This window comes from Mustela nigripes, chromosome 2 (assembly GCF_022355385.1).
Source record: "Mustela nigripes isolate SB6536 chromosome 2, MUSNIG.SB6536, whole genome shotgun sequence".
Taxonomy (NCBI): domain Eukaryota; kingdom Metazoa; phylum Chordata; class Mammalia; order Carnivora; family Mustelidae; genus Mustela; species Mustela nigripes.
In genome coordinates this window covers 56,159,313-56,179,241 of record NC_081558.1, presented here as the reverse complement: position 1 = coordinate 56,179,241, position 19,929 = coordinate 56,159,313, and the positions used below count along the sequence as shown (strand labels likewise).

Below are 19,929 nucleotides of genomic sequence, written 5' to 3'. Positions count from 1 at the left end.
TCCCTGGGTGTGAACAGAACCCTGGGGTGTGTTAGAGCGCAGCTTCCTGCCCACACCCTTCCCTGAGTGGGACAGCTGGTGGGACAGGCATTGCCATCTTACAGGGAAGACACTTAGGGACAAGAGGAGTGTTGGCTTGATCTGAAGCCTTTCTCGACACTGCAGGGGTCCCTTTACCATTCTGGGAGCTGGAGCTGTTTCTGGGGCACCCCCTTAACAGCTCCTCACTCTGTGCCTCTGGCAGTGTCACAGGGATCCCCAGGGGTGTGGGCACGAGAGGGTCCCTACGATCCTCAGCTGGGGTCGGGGCAATGTGGGGTATGGTCTGCCAAACTGCCAACAGTTCCTCAGTGAGTCTTTGGTGGACAGTGTTATCAGAGCAGCTACTATGTGCCTGGTTTAGATGTCAGGGAGTTATAGCACCTCAATGAAATGTCTTAGAGAAGGGACTAAATAAAAGCACATTTAAGGAAGTGGCAATTATTCAAAGGTGCTTTGATAAATAATAAAACAAGGAGGGGATTAAATCTTAAAGGGAACAGCTATACACTAGAATGGTTGGGGGCCTCCTTGAAGAGTTGACATTAGGGAAGGGACCTGAGTGAGAGAGAGACCCAGCCATGCAAATATCAGAGGGCATTGTGTTTGTGTGTGAGAGAAGTGGGGGGACAACAGGTGCCAAGGCCCTGTGGTGGGCTGGGGGCATCTCGAGTTGATGAGGAGGCCAGTGAAGCTGGGGCAAAGGGTGAGGGAGAGATGGAGGATGAACTTGACAGGTTGGTGGGAAGAGCCAGAGCAGGGATGTGATTTCTTGTAGTTAACCTACAACTCAGCTCTCAGTTCTGTGGAAGCCACTGCCTTCAGCCACCGCATCAGGGCAGCTGTGAGAAGAATGTCGGAAGAGCTCTGTGGGTGCTTAGATTCTTGAAGGAGAAGGCCCTGGGATCAGAGGAGACCGTGATGGGACCATCTAATTGTGCAGCCCTGTCCTAGGCTGGTCTGAATCCCCAAACCGACCCCCTCCCAGTGTGGCCCTGGACTCAGACACCAGGACACGGGGAGGGGTTGTGCCAGGTTCCCTGTTACTTCCGTCCCTTCTGCAGACATCAACGAGTGCACGTCGCTGGCCGAGCCGTGTAGGCCGGGCTTCAGCTGTATCAACACTGTGGGCTCCTACACGTGCCAGAGGAACCCTCTGCTCTGTGGGCGCGGCTACCACGCCAACCAGGATGGGACCAAGTGTGTGGGTGAGGCCAACCACCTCCCTGCCCACCTTCTGCCCAGCCGGGGGCTTCCCGGGTTCCTTGGCCCACAGGTGGCCCTGGCTGAGGGAGAGCCCTGACCTCAGGGTGCCCTGCTCACCTTCCCTGGCAGACGTGAATGAGTGTGAGACGGGTGTGCACCAGTGTGGCGAGGGCCAGGTGTGCCACAACCTCCCTGGCTCCTACCGCTGTGACTGTAAAGCTGGCTTCCAGCGGGACGCCTTCGGCCGGGCCTGCGTCGGTAGGTGGGCGCTGGTGGCCGGGAACCCCTCTGTGGGGTCCGCCTGTCCCGGGCCAGCCCTCAAGCTTCCTCCTCCCTCCTGCTGGCCCTGCCCTCTGCCTTGCTCTGCTATTCCTCTTTGCTCTGGTCTCCTCTGCTTCTCTTGGCCATGGTCCCATCACCATGCTTTCTTGCCTCTTACTGTGTCTGTCCATCCTTCTGTCTCTGCCTCAGCCTCTTTCCGACCCACTTGCTGCCTTTCTCTTTGGCGCCTGCTCTTGTTGCCTCTCCTATTCCCTGTCTAGGTTCCTCCCTTAATCTCCTTCTGGGTCTCTGTGTCCCTGTCCTCACCCAGCCCCCTCTTTTCTACCCCGGGGGTGGAGGGAGCTGGCCCCCAGGCCCCTTCTGCCATCCCTATGGGCCACGCACCCTCTGCCTGCCGCCCGCCCGCAGATGTGAACGAGTGCTGGACCTCGCCGGGCCGCCTGTGCCAGCACACGTGTGAGAACACGCTGGGCTCCTACCGCTGTTCCTGTGCCACCGGCTTCGTGCTGGCTGCAGATGGCAAGCGCTGTGAAGGTACCACTGACCCTGACCTCTGACCCTGCACAGAGGTCCTCACCATGTAAAAAGCCCAAAGCCCTGCCAGCCCCTAGCTTCATACCTTCACTGACTCCATCTCTACCTCATACCACTTCTCTACCTCTCCATCTGGGCAAACCTGGCCTTGGCTGCTCTGCCTATATCCTGCCAGGAGTCCTTCCAGAGGGCCCAGGGCCCAGCCATCTTACACCAGAGGGGCTGGATCTCTGTGTCCTCTGCACCCCAGACAGGAGCTCCTTTCTGGCAGGGATGGCAGCCCAACTTTGGCCCCTTAGTAGCTTCTGATCCTGGTCGTGGCTGCTCAGCCTGGGGGTCCAGGCAAGGAATAGAAGTGAGTGAAACATGAGATCAGGCTCCTGGGCAGCTGGAGAGCCCAGTGGCCATCAGGAGGGGACAGCAGCCACACGGCCCTGGAGATGGTGCTGCCCAGCAGTGACAGTGACAGTCCAGGGTGACCCGATCTTCTTGGTTTTCCAGATGCTAGAAATGGAGCTATCTATGTAAAATTTGCTGGTTTTTATATGTTATGATAGATTTAAACTTAAAAACAAAACAAAAAAACGCTGTATGAGTAAAACCAAGAATATAAATGGGCTGGTCCCTGCCCACGGATCTGGGGTCAAGAGAGGGAAGGGGATGTGAGTCTCTAACCATTCCCGGCCTGGAGGCGCTTTCCTTACTTCCCTCCTGGGGAGGGGAGTTTGTGGGGACCCCTGAGTTGGCCCTTCTGTGGGATAGCACCAGCCTTGAGGGGAGGGCAGTGTGACCAGGCCTGGATGCCTCCGAGGGCTTTTGGAGGGCCCCATGGAACAGACCTGGTCACATGCATTCCTTTGTCTGTGTGTGTGTTTTTTTTTTTTTTTTTTTTTTTTTTTTAAGATTGTATTTATTTATTTGACAGAGAGAAATCACAAGTAGATGGAGAGGCAGGCAGAGAGAGAGAGAGGGAAGCAGGCTCCCCGCTGAGCAGAGAGCCCAATGCGGGACTCGATCCCAGGACCCCGAGATCATGACCCAAGCTGAAGGCAGCAGCTTAACCCACTGAGCCAACCAGGCGCCCCCTTTGTCTGTGTTTTGATCACCTGTGAGCCCCTACTCCAGGCCAGGGTGGGTGCAGCCAGCAGCAGGCATGGGCCTTGCATCCCAGGCACTACTGCGTGGCGGGGCTCATTCCCTCGTTTCTTGGTCCTTCTGCCTTTACTGCCACCATCCCTGTTTCACATGGCTTCTCTAGGCCATCTGTGCCTGGATGCCAGGGACCAGAGATGAAACCAGTATGGCCCCTGGCACCAGAAGCTCAGAGCCCAGGAGAGGAGATGATGGCTTGTTTTCTGTGGACACAGTGTGTGTTGGGATGTCCTGAGGATCTGGATGTGGGTCAGACGGCTGCCCACTGGGCCCTGTATGACTGACTGCCCCTGCTCCTCTCTCCTGGCCCCCTCTGCTCTTAATACACCGGCCTCCTTGCTGCCCCTTGAGGGCATCTTACCACAGCGCCTTTGCTCTTGCTGTGCCTTCTGCACGGAACACTTCCCTTGGAGGCCCACATGGCTGCAGAGCTGCAACCTCCCAGCCACGTCCCCGTCTCTTTCTCTCCTCTTGCCTCACAGCGCTAGCACCTCGGATGTAGTAGTTACTTGACTCATTCAGTTAGCTCCTCCCCCTACTTTCCCAGCACATGCGGGAACACCAGCTCCACGAGATGGAGATTTTGTCTGTCTTGTTCATGGCTGAGTCCCCAGACTCGGCACTGGTACAGCATATTGTAGTGGCTCAGCAGTTCTTGGATGGATGAGGGAAAGCCAAGGCTCTGCCCTCAGGGAGCTCAGAGTCCAGTGGCTGGTCCATCTGAGCCAGGAGCTGACCTTTCACTTGCTCACTCCCACACTGTTTAGCTCATATGCCCACACGTGCCAGCTCTTCCCTTTGCCGCCCTCCAGCCCCATGCAGAGCCAGGCTTGGGGATCAGGGCCGGAAGGTGAGGCCCCAGGGTTGAGGGGCTCCTTGTTAGCACCTAGGTGATGCCTCCAGAGCCATCCCTACCAGCTGTTACAGACTCTCAATAGGGCAGCATCAAGCTCCCCGTGGGGGAAATCTGAGCCCAATCTGTGGCTTCCTCCTCTGGGCAGCAGGCTGAGACCCCACCAGCAAGCTCCAGCCCTGCCCCTACCTCAGCTGCACGGCCCAGCTCCTTGCCTTTTTCCAGGTCTCTAATTCCCCACCGGCCCTTAAGAGAGGCTGGAACGAATGGTCTGCCAAGATAAGGCTCTAGGTAAGCTGAGACCTTGGTCCTCGCCATCCGGCTGGGGGGACTCTGCCCTGACCACAGGCCAGTCTCCCCACAGATGTGAATGAGTGTGAGGCCCAGCGCTGCAGCCAGGAGTGCACCAACATCTATGGGTCCTACCAGTGCTACTGTCGCCAAGGCTACCAGCTGGCAGAGGATGGGCACACCTGCACAGGTATCTCTCCTCTGCCCAGGGGCACCCTTCCTGAGAGGCAACCCCTCCTCGTGTGCCAGGCTGGGCTGGGGACACATGGGATACACAAAGGTGTCTCAGTGTCAAGTTAGACCTGGATTCCCAGCCCCGCGATCTCCTGGGCTAGGAGGACCTTAGGCTCCTGCTCTATAAAGTGGAGGCAATGGTCCTGGCCTCAGTGAGATGAAGGATGAGATCACAGACCTCGTCCAGGCCCGTGTCTGGTACCTCACTGGCCCTGCACTGATAGCAGTAATCAAGGAGCAGCCCCAGGGATTGAGCACTGTGTGTCCATTGACAACTCTCTTCCCTTCTCTGAACGCTTTGGTTTTCATCAGTAAAATGGGCCCCTAGGCTCCAGGGCTGTAGCACGGCCAGGATAACTGTCCATGGCTGGGGGCCCTGCGGGTACAAGGGGTTCACTGGGGGCCAAAACTTTCTCTGACAGACATTGATGAGTGTGCTCAGGGTGCTGGCATCCTCTGCACCTTCCGCTGCGTCAACGTGCCAGGGAGCTACCAGTGTGCGTGCCCGGAGCGGGGCTACACCATGACAGCCAATGGGAGGTCCTGCAAGGGTAAGCAAGGGGGTCCTTGCCCCACCAGAGTTTTGGGCAGGCTCTGAGGAGCTTGCTATGTGATTGGAGCTCTGACACCTAGTATATAAACACAGAATGGCTGATGCAACTGGTGGCTGTATTAACCGAGGTCTATGCCTGGGTTGAGGGAGGAGACAGTGTTTCTGCTGTTTGACTCAGCTTGGGCTAGCCTTCCAGGCTTGGGCTCAGCCGTGAGCCCTCTCCTAGAAAACGGACAAGGATCCCAAGGGGTGGTCCTAAAAGGCAGAAGACCTGTCCAGCAGCTCCAGTGGGGAGCAGCTCCAGTGGGGAGTGGCCTCAGGGGTCCCAGCATCTGTCTCTAAGCATCTGATCTGCTAACCTTGCATGAAGGACGTTGTCACAGCCAGAGCTGTGCAGACCTGGGTAGGGCCCCATGTGGCTTCCCATCACTAAGGATGTACAAACTGCTGGGCAGTCTCCTGTTTTTGTAGTTTTGCAACTACTTCCTTGGATGGGGACCAGGTTCTGTGACATCTAATCTTCCTTCTGTGTTGGGGACATGATACTGAGTTCAGATGCATTGGGACTTACTGAGGCCACCAAATTCTAGGCCTGGCGAGCCACCCTGGCAAGGTGGAGGGGGGCTAGAATTCCCTTGAGTGGGACACAGGAGTATCCCCCCCCGCCAGCCCCTGCTCAAGAAGCAACCACTTAGGGCTTCATAGCCCAGCCCGCCTACCCTCTACCTGTCTGTGTGGCTGACTCTTCCCCGGACCGCAGGGCTAGGAGCCCAGAGTCTCCTGGGTTGCAGCTTTGGTCCCCAAGGCAGGCCCTGGCGTTCCTGCAGGCCCAGGGGTTAGAGTCGGTGCCTGGCGGGGTGTAGTGTTAGAATGGTGATCATTTTGGTGGATCAATTAATGAATAACAAAATAGAGGATGGGGTAGGTGGCAGTGAACATGGAGTAGACCAGGGTGCGCCATGACTATACAGACTGTTCTAGCCCGTGTGTGTATACTTAATCCAGTGCAAAAGGATTCCTTACCATAGACTGATGCAAAGAAAAAAATAAAGGAAAAGACCCCGAGTGAGTGCCGGTAAACCGCAGTCTTGGAGGCCTGATAGACTCACAGAGGCTGACCCAGGGCTCCCTGGCCCCAAAGCCATCTCTCTGCTTTTTAGATTAAAATAGAATAAACATGGGCTCCATCGAAGGTAAGGATTTTGCCCATCAAAGGGATTGTGTGGGACACAGGGCTCTATGTTCCTAGACTAGGATTTCATTTTGGAGAACCAGGCTGTTCCACCTGATGGCAGAACACAGGTGGGGTCCCTTCTTAGAGGTCCAGTCAGACCCTTGCAGTGACTTTGCTCTTGAAAACCTCTCCCTGGCCCTCATCTGCTGGGTCTGTGGGCTGCCTGGTCTGTGTCTGCTGCTGCCAGAGAGGGCTCCCTGGGCTCGGGTGCATGGCTGCTCTGCCCCCGCCGCGGGTGCACCTGACCCCCAGCACCCATCTCTGGCTCCGGTCCCCACAGCTGGTTGTGTTTGCCCCCATCCCAGGTCACTGCATCCCCCCTGGAAAGGCCCAGGTTCCCCCCGCCTCAGCTCCTGCTGCAGCCCCCACCAGGTTAAGCAAGAGGGAGGCCCCACTGTATGTGTGATGCCTTTGCTGGAAAAGTCTCCATGCTGTCACAGGGTGGACAAGGCCAGAGTGTGGGAGGGTGGTTCTGCCTGGTCGTGTCCACTTCCTCAGGCACGCATGGGGCTGACGTCTGCAGCCGCCGACCTTCAGAGCAAAGAGGCAGCCCTCTTCGTGCTCTGTGGTCCTGTTCTAACTCAGGCCAAGCGTGGAGGTCCTGTGGCTCCAACGGAAGGATGGGAACACAGCCATGGAAGAGCAGAGCATGCCGGTTAATATCTCAGTAAATCCTGCCCTTCTTCAGTGGTTAAAAAAAAAAAAAAAAGTGGGGATAGAAAGATGTGAAGGAGTTGAGACTCGGCAGTGTTGCCTAGAATACGCACTCGGTGCAGGCAGGGCGTCAGCCCGCAGGGCGGTGCCCAGCATGTAGTAGCTGCTTATTGAACGTTCAACCCCTGGAGGGAATGGAGCAGCAAGTTCTGCAGATACTTGGATGCATGTTTTCCAGTCTCTCGTTATGCCGATATACACGCACGTATGTATATATGCAAGACGAGTTAAGATCGTGCTGAGAATAACCTTGAATTCTGTCTCTGTTCTGTTTTGAGTGTATATAAAGCCCTTATCAGCGGTCTGCTTATGAAGGGACTTAAGCATAGCTCTTAGCAATGTTGTTAGTCTTAGCACTGACTTTGTCCCCCATCCCTGCCCATTTGGGCTGCTGCTGCATTAGTCTGTCTCAGCGGAGGCTGCAGTGACACCCCTGAGGATGTGGCCTTGTCCAGCTCTCCCTTTGGCCTGACCTTCTCCAAGAGAGGGTCCAGGGTTGAAGACCCCGCAGACACGAGGGACGAAGACGCTGGAGTCTTCGTCCTAGGGAAGTCCTGTGATGGCTTCCTGTGAGCACGGGGAAGCCAGGCTGGAGGGCTGCTGACCCTTGGCGCTCCTCCCTCCTACTTCTGGTCATCTCCATCAGCACTGGGCCGGCAGACAGCAAGAAGCAGCTCCCTCCACATTCCTGCCACAGCCCTGCCCAGGGTCAGGGGCAGGGCTTCCTGCTCACCAGTGTGGGCAGCCTGAGCATAGCTGGGGCCAGAGCGGGGAAGAGCAGGAGGCCCTCCCCTTCAATTCACGTGGATTCAGTTAATGAACCATTAGGACAACAACCGCGCCCAACCTGGCTCCACTGGCTCCTGCTCTGTTTTCTTCCACTCGCCTCTGTGCCCACCCTGGGAAATTGGGATCACGACCCAGTTTGCAGAGGAGGAGAGGGAGGGAGGCTTGGAGAGGTGAATGGATGTCAGCTGGTCTGTCGCCACAGAGGGTGGTAGCCAAAAGCCTGGAGTCAGCATGTGAGGATGGGAAGTGACACCATTCCTGCCTTGTGGGCTTGTGAGGACAAATGAGTTAATGAGTGCAGAGGGCCCCGAGTAGTGGATGGACACCAGGCCTTAGACTCAGGATGCAGTTGGCTGCTATGGTTATGACCATCCTGTTGTTCCTGTCATGGTCTGTGTGGCATCGTGATTGGATCCCTGGCTTCCAGCTCCAGCTGCCTGCTGTGTGACCTTGAGGGAACCCGTGCCCCTCTCTGAGCTTCCGTTCTCCCCATGTCCGGAGAGGCCTGTGACTCTCACCCTATAGGCCTGGCATGAGGATCAAGTGAGGAGAAATCCCTAAACTGAATCAGTGTGGCAGATTGGAGCAAGAAACCAGAAGCCTCCCTGGGAAGATCCTGACAGGCTCTGCCCCCCCAACACCAGCGAACTCTTCTGGGGCCTCTGGAGGCTACCCTCTCTCAGCTAGTAGCTAGTCTTCACGGAGGGGGTCTCTGGGACCCACTTATTTAATGTTTCTTGTCTCGCAGGTTGCCTGTGTGCACGCAGGCACACGCATCAGCTTCTCTGAGTGCTTGTCAGATATTTACCTATATGTGTGTATGTGTGTGCGTGTATCAGCATCAAGAAAGGGCCCTCCTTGGATGTTTGTATCTGTGACTCTGTGTATCTAGGGGAGTCTGCTCGAGCATGTGGGCATGCCTCAACACATGTCTGTTCGTGTGAGTGTGCACAGGAGGCATGAGCATGTCTGTGCAGTTGGGGGACCATTTGTAGCCGTGGCTCTCAGAGTCTGTATTTACAAATGGTGAGTCTGACCCTTCCCTCCAGCAATATGTGTGGAGTGCCTGCTCTGTTCCAGGCACTCTGGTAGGTGCTGGGGACACCACAGGACCAAGAAAGACACACACCCCTGTCCTCCTGAATCTCACACTGAGGAAGGGGAGGTGGGACACAGAACAGACATAAAAAGTAGTGTGTGTTTCCAAGCAGGCTGGGCAGTAGAAGGAGAATCAAATGGGAGTAGGGCCATCAGGGAGGGTGCCCTGCTGGGGGTGACCCTGAGCTGCGACCTAAAAGATGGGAAGATGTGGGGAAAGTGTTTCAGTAGCAGAAACAGCATGTGCAAAGTCCCTGGGGTGGGGGAGGTATCAGGGCATTGGAGCAACATGGAGATGTCCAACAGGCTACAGCCCCAAGTGGAAGGAGAGAAGCTCACAGAAGGGCCCTATAATGTATAAGAAGGGACCTGCTTTTTATTCTGGGAACATGAAAAGACCTCAGGGGACACAGATGCTTTATTTGAAAGCGAGGCCCTCGGCTGCTGTGTGTGGAGGGGACAAAATGGGTGTGTGTGGAGTAGGGCAGTGTGGGAGCTGCGTGCTTACAGGAATGAACTGCCCTGGGACCCAGGCCTCCAGGGTGGGTCGCGGTGGTTTGGACGAATGCCCCCCAGCTGGGGGGGGGGGTCCCCATCCTCACCTTCCTCTTCTTCCCCCAGACCTGGACGAGTGTGCACTCGGCACTCACAACTGCACTGAGGCCGAGACCTGCCATAATATCCGGGGTGGCTTCCGCTGCCTGCGCTTCGAGTGCCCTCCAAACTACGTCCGTGTCTCCGAAACGTGAGTGTCCCTGCCTGGCTTTGGGCCGGGGATCCCCCCGTGCCCCTCTCAGGCTGCCCGCCTTCACCCCTCCTCTTCACAGGTCCTGATGGTTGGGTCTGTGGTCTAACTGACCACACAGGGTATGTATAAAAGCACCTCGTAGAGAGCTCAGAGTATAGACAACAAAGGGAAGACAACTCAGAAAATCTCAATCCTCTAACCCCCCAACATGTGTATGTGCACACATACACAATGTACTAATTAGTGGTTACTGTGTAACAGGTTATCCCAACACACAGCATCTTTCCATGACGAACAGTTACAGTTATTACCTCACATGGTTTGGAGGCTCAGGAAGCCTGCCGGGAGCAGCTCGGCTGGGTGGTTCTGGCTTCAGGTCTCCTGGAGAGTGTCATCTGAAGGCTCTGGTGGGTTTTCAGGGCCCTGTCACTCATTCACTGTGACTCTGGGTGGCAGGCTCCTTGCTGTAGGGCCCTCTCTTTGAGACCACTTGTGATGTGACTTCCTTGGAATGAGTCCTCAGAAGGTGACAGTCCTTTGTAACCTGACCTAATGCTAGAAGGTATACACCGTGGCATGGACCACACAATCCAGCACTGTGAAAGGTGGAGGTACCCTAAGGATACCCTGACCACACAAAATGTGGCCACCAGGAGGTGGGACACCCAGCAGCACTGTGCAGACCGGTGAGCACACTTCTCACAGTTCTTTACATTTTCATAAAGTACTTTGGTGTTTCCTATAATTCAGCTATCTCCCACTTTATTTTGCCGTGTAAGGTATTTTCCAGACTCACATTTTTATAATTGCAAATGTGACACCTGCTTATAAAAGTATTTCCACCACAGAAGTGGGTCAAGCAAAAGCCTTTCCCCTGCCCCCAGCTGGATCTCATGGCCGTGGAGGGCGCCTGCCTTCCCTCTTCTTACGCAGACACGAAGTGCCTGGGACTCTGCAGTCACTCATGTGTGCGCAGCTGGGCCCGGCTTGCTGCTTCTACCTCACGGCTGTCCTCCACGTCTGCACACACAGCCTGCCACTAGCCGTGTTTCCTAGTGTGGATGCATGTCCACACACCGCTGTCCCGCGGCCCTTTGCAGTGTTTCACTGGCACAAACATCCTAACGTCCATGTGCATGGGTGTCGGGAGCTTTAGGGGAGTGTGTCTGAGTGACCCTGGACAGGTAACCTCCCTTCTCTGGGTCTTAGCCGTCTTGCCTGGAACATGGGGGTGAGAGCAGAGCCAGCCTGGGCCGGGTGTGAGCACGAGAGGAGTGAAGGGGTGCCATGGGCTTGGCAGGGGTCGTGGTGTGGCACAAGTGCGGAGTCATTGCCACTCGTTGCTGGTGGCGTGGCTGTGGTTGTGGCGCCCGTGTGGCTGTGTGCTGTGGTACGCCAGGTGGAGAGCTCTGCTCAGGGGATCCTTGGGAGCTGCCGAGCCCTGGCAGCTGAGCAGTGTCCCCTTTTGGAAGCAATGAGCATGTGGAGAGTGATTTAATGATGGAGGGGCGACCTTGGCTCCAAGAGCCAAGAAGGGACAGATTGGTGCTATGCTTGGCAGTCAAGCCCTTAGACCTCCTCTGGGGTTTGGTGGAGGTTCCCTCCTCGTTGTCATTGTCATGGAGAATGACTGAGTCTTGAGGCTTCCTAGGGAGTGGGTGACTTGGAGCTCCAGGTGAGCCAACGGCCCTGGTCCTCGGAGAGGCTTCCCCTGGGAAAAGGCAGGCCATCCCAACTCAGAAGAGGGGATGGCTCCCAAGGAGAGTCAGTTATGGAAGAAAAGGAATTTGGAAAATGACAAAAACAATCCAAACACTGTGCCCAGGGAGTCTGTGCAGAGGGGAAGTGCACAAGCGAAAACCAAACGGAGGAAGGCAGGTCAGCATGAAGGGAGGAAAGAAGACAGGGAGGAACGTGTGGCTGACTCAGGGCTGCTCACGTACCGTCCCAGGCCCGTGGGAGGCCCTGCATGCTCGTTAACGAACCCCATCCCGCCAGCGAGACCACAGGCCATCATCCCACCTTACAGATAAGGAAACTGAGACCAAGGGAAGATAGGCGACTTAGCAGAAGCTGCTAAGGGTAGAGCTGGCAATGGAGCCAGGCCGCTGAGGCCGGCACCATGTCCTGGATGGGTGGATGTCAGGGATAGGAGTGCCCCTGGGCCCACTGACCAACCCGCCCCCCTCCCCGTGCCTCCTGCAGGAAGTGTGAGCGTACCACGTGCCACGACTTCATGGAGTGTCAGAACTCGCCAGCACGCATCACCTACTACCAGCTGAACTTCCAGACGGGTCTCCTGGTGCCAGCACACATCTTCCGCATCAGCCCGGTGCCCGTCTTCGCGGGTGACACCATCTCCCTGACCATCACCAAGGGCAATGAGGAGGGCTACTTTGGCACACGGCCGCTCAATGCCTACACGGGCCTGGTCTACCTGCAGCGGTTGGTACGCGAGCCCCGGGACTTCGCCCTGAACGTGGAGATGAAGCTCTGGCGACAGGGCTCCGTTACCACCTTCCTGGCCAAGATGCACATCTTCTTCACCACCTTCGCGCTGTGAGGCACCAACGCCCACCTGAGCACCCTGCCGGGGCCACGGAACCCCTGGGATCCTTCCTCAGTGACCCTGGCGCCAACCTCTGTGCCACCCACCAGCATACGCTGTTCTGCGGTTGCTGAATGCTGCATATGTGGGGCCAGGTTATGGTGGCGGTTTTTACTATATAACTCTGTAAATTAACTTAATTTTGCTGACCCGATTCCTCCTGGATTCCTGGGCTTCCCCTGTGTCCTGCCCTGCGGGAGGGAGCTTGGCCACAGGAAGCGTGCCTAAACTTGGAGGGCAGTTCAGAGTCATGGTAGGTGCTCCGTGGGTGGAGTCAGAGGGCTCAAGACTGGAAACACAGCGAACCCATTGGGGTGTTTGGACTTAACTCAGTGACCTGACCCCAGAGCTGATACTCCACTTCATATTCCACTGTGATTAGTTCCTTACTTTTTTCTTTTTTAAATCATTTTAAGTGTTTTGTTTAATTATAAAAGTAGTATGCACATATTGCAAAAAATATATTCAAATAGTACCAAAGGATTATAAAGTAAAAAATGAAAAAAGAAAAAAAAACCCCTTATTTTGTAGTGTTCGTGTTTGACAATGATTTCTATGTGTCCCAGCCGGGTCCCTGGCTGGACCAATGTGTCCTTTTGTAGATCAAGACTGTCCTTGATGTCTTTTTTTTTTTTTTTTTGAGATTTTATTTATTTGACAGAGATCACAAGTAGGCAGAGAGGCAGGCAGAGGAGGAAGCAGGCTCCCCACCGAGCAGAGAACCGGATGCGGGGCTCAATCCCAGGACCCTGAGACCATGACCTGAGCCAAAGGCAGAGGCTTTAACCCATTGAGCCACCAGGCGCTCTTGTCCTTGGTGTCTTAGTTCACGGAATTAGCTCCTACCAGGAACTCTCCTCTTGGGGTGAAGGGATCCCAGTGTAAACTGCTAGCTTCAGGATCCTTTCCTCCTCTTTCACCACTCCTTTTCCTCCTCCTCCTTTCCCAGTGGTGGATTTCTCACTCTGGGTATCATCCAGAGCCTCCAGTACTAGTCCTGGTTACTGGGGCCTGAAAACAGGTCAGACAGAGGAAGGCTGAGAGAATTCATCTTTCCTTCCCCCGTGTAGGTTTCTAGGGCTTTGAGTCTGCAGCACACGAGGAGGGCTGAGAAGGGAAGGGACAAGTTCGCATGGGCGTCCGGGCCCCGGTCTGAGTCCCCTCAGACATGCACATTGCCACTCCCCTTGGCTCTTTTGCTAAGCCAGTGGATTTCCGATGCAGGCAGGGTGCCATCTTGGGGGTCTTGAACTATATGTGGTGGGTGGCAGTGGCCATTGAAAATCAGACTAGAATGGACATTCTCACTGCGCTGCACACCTGTGGGGGGTCGAGAGAGACGTGTATCAGGATACAACAGTGTGTGTACATCCCCGTGTGCCACCAGCTCTGGCAGGTGGCAGTGGGACATGGATAGGCGCAGTGAGTGGGGGACGGTGGTGAACCGGTAGTGCATGCCCTGGGAGGAAGAGGAGGCAGGACACAGCTCCAGACCTGCCGCCTTCTGGAAACCCACACCCCCAATGCCGGGATGCTCTCATTCTTCCAGACAAGCGCCCGGACTACCTTTTGATGTAAGATCTTCCAATTCAAGATGTGGAGATTATTTAAAACTTCTTAGCGTCAGGAATGAGCCAGCCTCGGAGCTTCATGCCAGAAGCCTGCCATGGAGGGCTCACCATCTTGTGGCCTTTTCTTCCCTCCCTGCCCCTCCCTGGCTCTGTCCCCAAGGCCATGTGGCAGGAGCCAGGATTTCCTTCTCGCTGCCTTACTATCTCTCTTCCTTCTGTTTCCTGGGTTGTTGGGAAAACCAGAGCTAGCCACGACGCCTGGCATCGGTGCTCACCAGGCAGGGACCAGTGGGGACCGGGTCTCCTCCATTCTATGAGCAGTTAGGGATGCCAGCAGGGGACTGAGCCGCACCTAGCCTATACAGGCTCAGCTTCTTCCTCCGAGCCGAGTTCCTCCCTGTGGGACCTCAAGTGAGTGACGCCACCTCCCTGGATTTCATTTGTCTCCTCACGGGATGGCAGTGCCCACCATTTTTCCCTCCTGGGGCTCTGTACCACTAGAATGAGCAACACACAAACAGCATCGAGCTTAGTGGCTCTTGGAACACTTCTTTCTGACTTCAGAGGCGCTAAGCTTCTGTAATTCTGGAGTTCCACATCTGCAACAATTTGACAAGCCACAGTTTGAGGGACTAGTCCCTACAAGACTGCCCTCACTCCGGATGCCAGACACAAACTCGGGGGCCCCCCACGAGCACCCTCAGGTCCATGAGCTCACCTGAATCACCCCCGGGGATGCCAACCTGAGGAGGACAGTTTTGTTAGGGTGGAAATGTACAAACAAATCATCCAAGGGGCATGATGCACAGGGCAGAATCCAGGAGGAACCCATGTCCCCAGGATGCGTCCCTTTCCTGGCATGATGGATGACGGTCCATGCAGAGTGTGGCCAACCAGGAAGCCTTCAGTACCAGCACTTCTATTCCAGCTTTGCTCGTACCGCAGCATGGCCGACCCATGGTGTCTGGTCCCTCTGGGAGGTCAGACTTGATAGGGCATGTCCCAAAGCCCCATCCTTAGTCACATTAAAAGACTGTCCCTGCCCCATGTCCCCAGGCAAAGCCAGTCCTGTCAGGACCTCTCAGGGGCCTAGAACTCACCTCCTGGAAGCTGAGGGCAAAGGCCAGCTCTGCCATTAGGTAGGCTGAATTCTAGCCCCCCTGGGCCCTGGCCTAGGCGTTCCGACAGTGGAGTGATCATGTTGGGCATCTGTGTTTAACATCACTTGCTTCCACCGCCTGATCTGCGGCAGTGAACTTTCTGATAAACGTGGGCAGAACTAGTGAGCGTAGAAATGAGCTAGTGGTTAGCCAAATCCTGTTCTTTCTCAGGCCGGCTCTTTTTCAGCAGCGTTGCTTCCTACGGAGGCTGGAACTCAATGTTGTGACTTACTCAAGGCCATGGCCATTGGTGTCAGCATGGAAAGCCACTCACAATGTGGCAGAAGGTGGGTGTCACTTGAAGAAGACTGGGTCCCATGTTGTCATCAGCCCTTTTGCCAGTCTACTGTCCCTTGGACGACTAAATGTCTCCCAGAGTGGCTGGTCCAGGTTTGCACCTTCCGCTCAACCTGGTCGGTTCTCATTACATAAGCCACTCCTTCACTCTCAGCAGCAGCTCCCTCTCAGTCGGTGCTCCATTTCTTCCACCTGTGGAAGGGATGTTAGCTTCGGCACTGTGCCCATCTACACCGCCAGCACTTATTGGATCAGCCTGCTGCAAACTCCGAGATCCCGTGACTACCCTCAGGTTCGGTCATTCTTAGAATGACTCAACTGAAGCAGGTGTCTTACTTACTCTTACAGTTTTATTATAGCAAAGGATACAAATCAAAATCGGCCAAGGGAAGAAACATGTAGGGTCTAGATGTGGTTTCTGGTTATGCTCTCACCGTAGAGTCCCTGATGGCGTTACCTCCTCCTAGTCTCGATGTGTGATAATCCCCACAGAGGATCACCCAGCAGGGAGGCTTGCCATGCCTTTGGAGTCCAGAGTCTGTATTGGAGCTGGTGGGGGTTGGGGCGTGCACGGGCCTGAGGTGGCAGCAGAATGGACAAGGATTTCACCTGCAGCGGGCTGTCCCAGTGGAAGGGATGCTAGAGCAGGGGCGGTGATGCACGCATTTGATAAACACAAGCAACCAAAGCTTACAAAGCTTACTGCTACATTGTGCTGGTTTGCAGAGCGACAGTGAGAACTCTGGGCTTATTAACAGGTAGTGGCTGGGGTAAGACAGTGACACCTACCTCCTGCAGGGTAAGGGCGGACACCCCTTGAGGGAGGCGGTCGGAAGACCTGCTTGATTGTGGAAGTCACGGAGCCCCAGGGACATTTGCTGCTCAGCCATAGTCAGTCATGGGAACAAGGGCCCCAGGGGAAGACACCTGAGACCATGAAAATGGAAGGGGAACATCTGGAGAGGCAGAGAAAGCTTGCCAGTTCCCTGCAGGGCACCAAATGCCCCTCGGGAGTCGCCAGGCCAATAACTAGGGTTAAAGCCCAACACAGCCTGGTAAACAGTGTGCTGGGCTTGATAAAGAAGGGAAAAGATTCTGCACCCAAGAATTGCAAAAATGATCTGGCAGGTGATGACGAGAGCCAGGGGAACTCCCCTGAGATGGATTTTGAGGGTGCTGGCCCAGCTGAGCCAGAATGAGAGTCTGGATAAACATGACTTCACTGACTCGGGGGCACTTTCTGCAGTGGGGCTGGAACTGGAAAGGGACCCGCAGCAGGTGTAGGTAGCGATGAGGGCAGCCTTGCTCCTTGGGCCAGAGACACACACACCTATGGCAAATGCCAGGGAGGGGGGATTCACAGTGCAGGCCCTGGGGACTCTAGAGCAAGGCCATGCCATCCACTGCTTGAGAAACAGCATGTGGTGTGCTCCTGAGCCTTCGTGGAGACCACACACTTGACCACAGGGGCCACATGGCCATGAACCTGCAGACACCCACTACAAGCTATGTCTGTCAGACACATCAAGCCATGAAGTCAGACGAGTCCATCATGGGCCATCGTAAAATGGAAACAGGTCCAGGAACGAGCCTGAGCAGGACCAGAGGCATGAGGGGGCTTCGGGAGCAGGTGGGACACACTCCTGTGTCACCCAGAGCTGTTGTATCTTTTGGCAGGTGCAAAAGAACCAGCTGAAAGAGGAGGATGATGCTGGAGCTTGGTTAATGAAGGGTCAGCTCTGGACAGGTGCAGGCTGGACAGGAACGGCACCTGTGTGACAGCCACATCCAGCAATGACCTTGAAAGACAGCGGAGAGGGAACAGCTTCCCAGTGGCTGGTGCTGTGGACAGTGTGTCCCTGTCATCCTCTTTGTGTGGAAGGAGAAGTGGCTTGAGGTGGGACTGTAGGGGGAGTGGCCATTGACGGGCCATCTGGCCAGAGGCCTAGAAAGAGAAGAATGGGTGGCTAGAGACAAGGGTTCTGGGCAGAGGCCTGTAGGCTGAGAGGTGGAGGGAGTGGGTCCAAGTGTGAAGATCTCTGTGTGACGCATTAAGGGCAATGAGTGAGTGTCTACCAGGGAAGGGAAGCCAGGATAACTGACCAAAGGGATAAAACGGCTCAACCAGGTGATGTTAGCCAGTCTTCATGTCTGGACACTCCAGATGAGTGCACAAATAGAGGTCTTGGAGCCTCTGAATGCAACGGGGAGGGACACTGAACCCTAGTATGTCTTTCTTCCTTGGGGAGACCAGCAGACCACTTGGTAGCAAGGTGACTCCATGGGCCTCCTTCGGTTCTGGAATAGATGCCTACTTGGCAAGAGCTGCTGTCAGGAGGCTCAGAGTGTCTGGCCCTCTGGCGCACCGTGGGCTCTGACTGAGGTCCCATTGCGCAGGGGAGAGCCGAGACCTGGGGCCATGGCCACGGGAACCCATACCAAGTGACCCAGAGGCAGCCAGCCTCACAGAACAGGGAAACAGCTCTCTAAAGGCACAACTGGAGGGAAGCGTGCTAGAACAATGGGGAGCCACCTGTGAGGATGTGGGATATTAAATCCGAGACCCCATACAAAGCTGTGTCCCAAAGGAAGAATCCAAGGAATGGCCGCAGAAGGGGCCTCGCTTGTCATCCCTCCAGTGGTCACTGAGTGGTTTTGTCTTCCTGTCCTTGCAATGTTGGACTCCTTTCTGTGTAAGCTGGTTTAGGTTGGTTTCTCTCACTTTCCACTCCACAACCAATGTGGAAACAGGGAACGGGAGTGAGGTGTTAGAAAGGGAAAACTCTAAATGTTGCGGAGTGGTAGAGAGAAGGGGCACCCTGCTCTCGTCCGGAAGCTAGTACTTCTTGTTACCTGGAGGCAACGAAGGCACTGGTCAGTCCACCTGCTGGACCATCCAAGGTCTTGGGAGGAAAAATGAGGAGGTTAGATAGCATTGGCCACCTCTTTCTGCTGCCCTTGTGATCCCACAACAAAGGAGACAAGCTGAACTTGAACTTGATCACATCAGAAAGCCAAGGGTACTGATGCGATGGGATTTATTGTGGCTGTTCTCTGCCCTGTTTTACTGTGGACATTGGCCATGTGGGGTGACTTACCTGTGAGGAGCTACACCCGTATTTCACGGCCACCAGGGAGCCGAGTCTTAGGCAAGGCAATGCTTGGCTTTGTGTGCTTTTGATCGATGTGTGAGCGTGTTTAGAAGTTCACGGTGGGAGGAAGAGGCATATGGAAGCTGGGAGGCCAAAGGGGTGGGCTTTGTGGGACATCTGCCTTTGCCAGTGCGGCACCAAACCCCCTGCTTTGCGCACAGCACTTCAGATTTGTTTGGGGCTCCCTGCCCAAACCTCGGAGTCCATCTGTGTGGGGCCTCTGCCCATTAGTGCTCGTGTTCCTGCTCCTGGGCTTGGCTCCAGGGGGGGTCCCTGGTGCAGTCTGAGGCCATGAAGTGCTCTGAGAACTTTGCTGGGAATATCGGGCTGACCTTGAATCTGAAGGGCCATCAGGTCTGGAGCCGCTGCCCGCATGTCACTGTAGGCGAAACTGAGGCTGAAGCCAGTACTGTTAAAGGTGACCAACAGCCCCAACGGCTGCGTTTGGGCCCCAAGCCCTGCCAGGCCTGTGGTCACAGTGGTGTTGGAATTCTGTCATTACTTTCTTTTCTTTGTAAGCTAGTTTGGTTGTGTTTTCTGTCAAATGCAACAGGACAACCCAACAGGAGGCCCTAAAGAGTGGGGAAGGGTGTTCCGGGAAGGGAAGGGCACATGCAAAGCTCCCGGGATGGGGATGAAGGCCGACATGCCCAGAGACTCGGTGAGGAGTGCAGGGCGTGACCAGAAGGTGGACAGGGAGGCCTGGGATAGGACTCTGATCTGATCCTTGCGAGGAGCTGCTGAAGCCTGGCAGGCTGCCTTTCACCAGTGTCCCTCTGGCTGCAGTCTGGAGAATGGATTCTAGGGGGTGAAGGCAGGTCCCTACAGGAATGGATCCCTTGGAGGGTGTGAGCGACTTGCTGGGTTAAGTAAGGCCCTTGGACCTGGTCTTGTCACTCCAGTCTATCTCCTGTCCAGGCCCCTCTCTTCGTTATCCCCTTATCCCCTTATTGGGAACGAGCCAATGACTTACTCATCAGGCTGGACAAGCCTGCTGGCACTATCTTAACCCACACTGGTGACATTCATGCTAATGTGTATGCGTTCTGCACTTTCTGCATGCCTTCTGCTCTCCAGACCCTGGGGATGGGCAGAAGTTTATGGCCATGGGTGAGGGGGAGCCCAACCACTGTGCAAACACACACACACATGCACACACGCACATACCCGTGCACACGTGTGTGCACACTTAGTTCCACGTCTTACAGCAGGACCCAGCCTGCCCACTGGTCTCCCTGCTGAGGCTTCCTGGTGCCTCTGGGGCTCAGCTTCGTGGGTTTGCCTGCCCTCTCTAGGCTGAGTCAACTAGGGACAGGGCCCCCTGCACTGGCAAGGGACAGGGGGGTGTCTGTGCCAATATGCACCATCACAGCACTCAGGCCTCCCTCCTGGGACTCGTGAGGGATGGCCCGTG

General features: G+C 55.4%; 1 protein-coding gene across 6 annotated transcripts in view; it reads left to right on the top strand.

Annotated features, from left to right (window-relative positions):
- FBLN2 (fibulin 2) overlaps window positions 1-12,858 on the top strand; it is an 84,183-nt gene extending 71,325 nt beyond the window's left edge. For all 6 annotated transcript variants that reach the window (XM_059390409.1, XM_059390408.1, XM_059390404.1 and 3 more), the window contains 7 exons: window positions 1,104-1,247; window positions 1,375-1,503; window positions 1,936-2,061; window positions 4,431-4,547; window positions 5,014-5,142; window positions 9,601-9,724; window positions 11,933-12,858. In XM_059390409.1, coding sequence (XP_059246392.1) covers window positions 1,104-1,247; window positions 1,375-1,503; window positions 1,936-2,061; window positions 4,431-4,547; window positions 5,014-5,142; window positions 9,601-9,724; window positions 11,933-12,290 — 1,127 coding nt within the window. In that variant the 3' untranslated portion in view covers window positions 12,291-12,858. The remainder of the gene's footprint in view (window positions 1-1,103; window positions 1,248-1,374; window positions 1,504-1,935; window positions 2,062-4,430; window positions 4,548-5,013; window positions 5,143-9,600; window positions 9,725-11,932) is intronic.
- The last annotated feature ends 7,071 nt before the right edge of the window (window positions 12,859-19,929 follow it).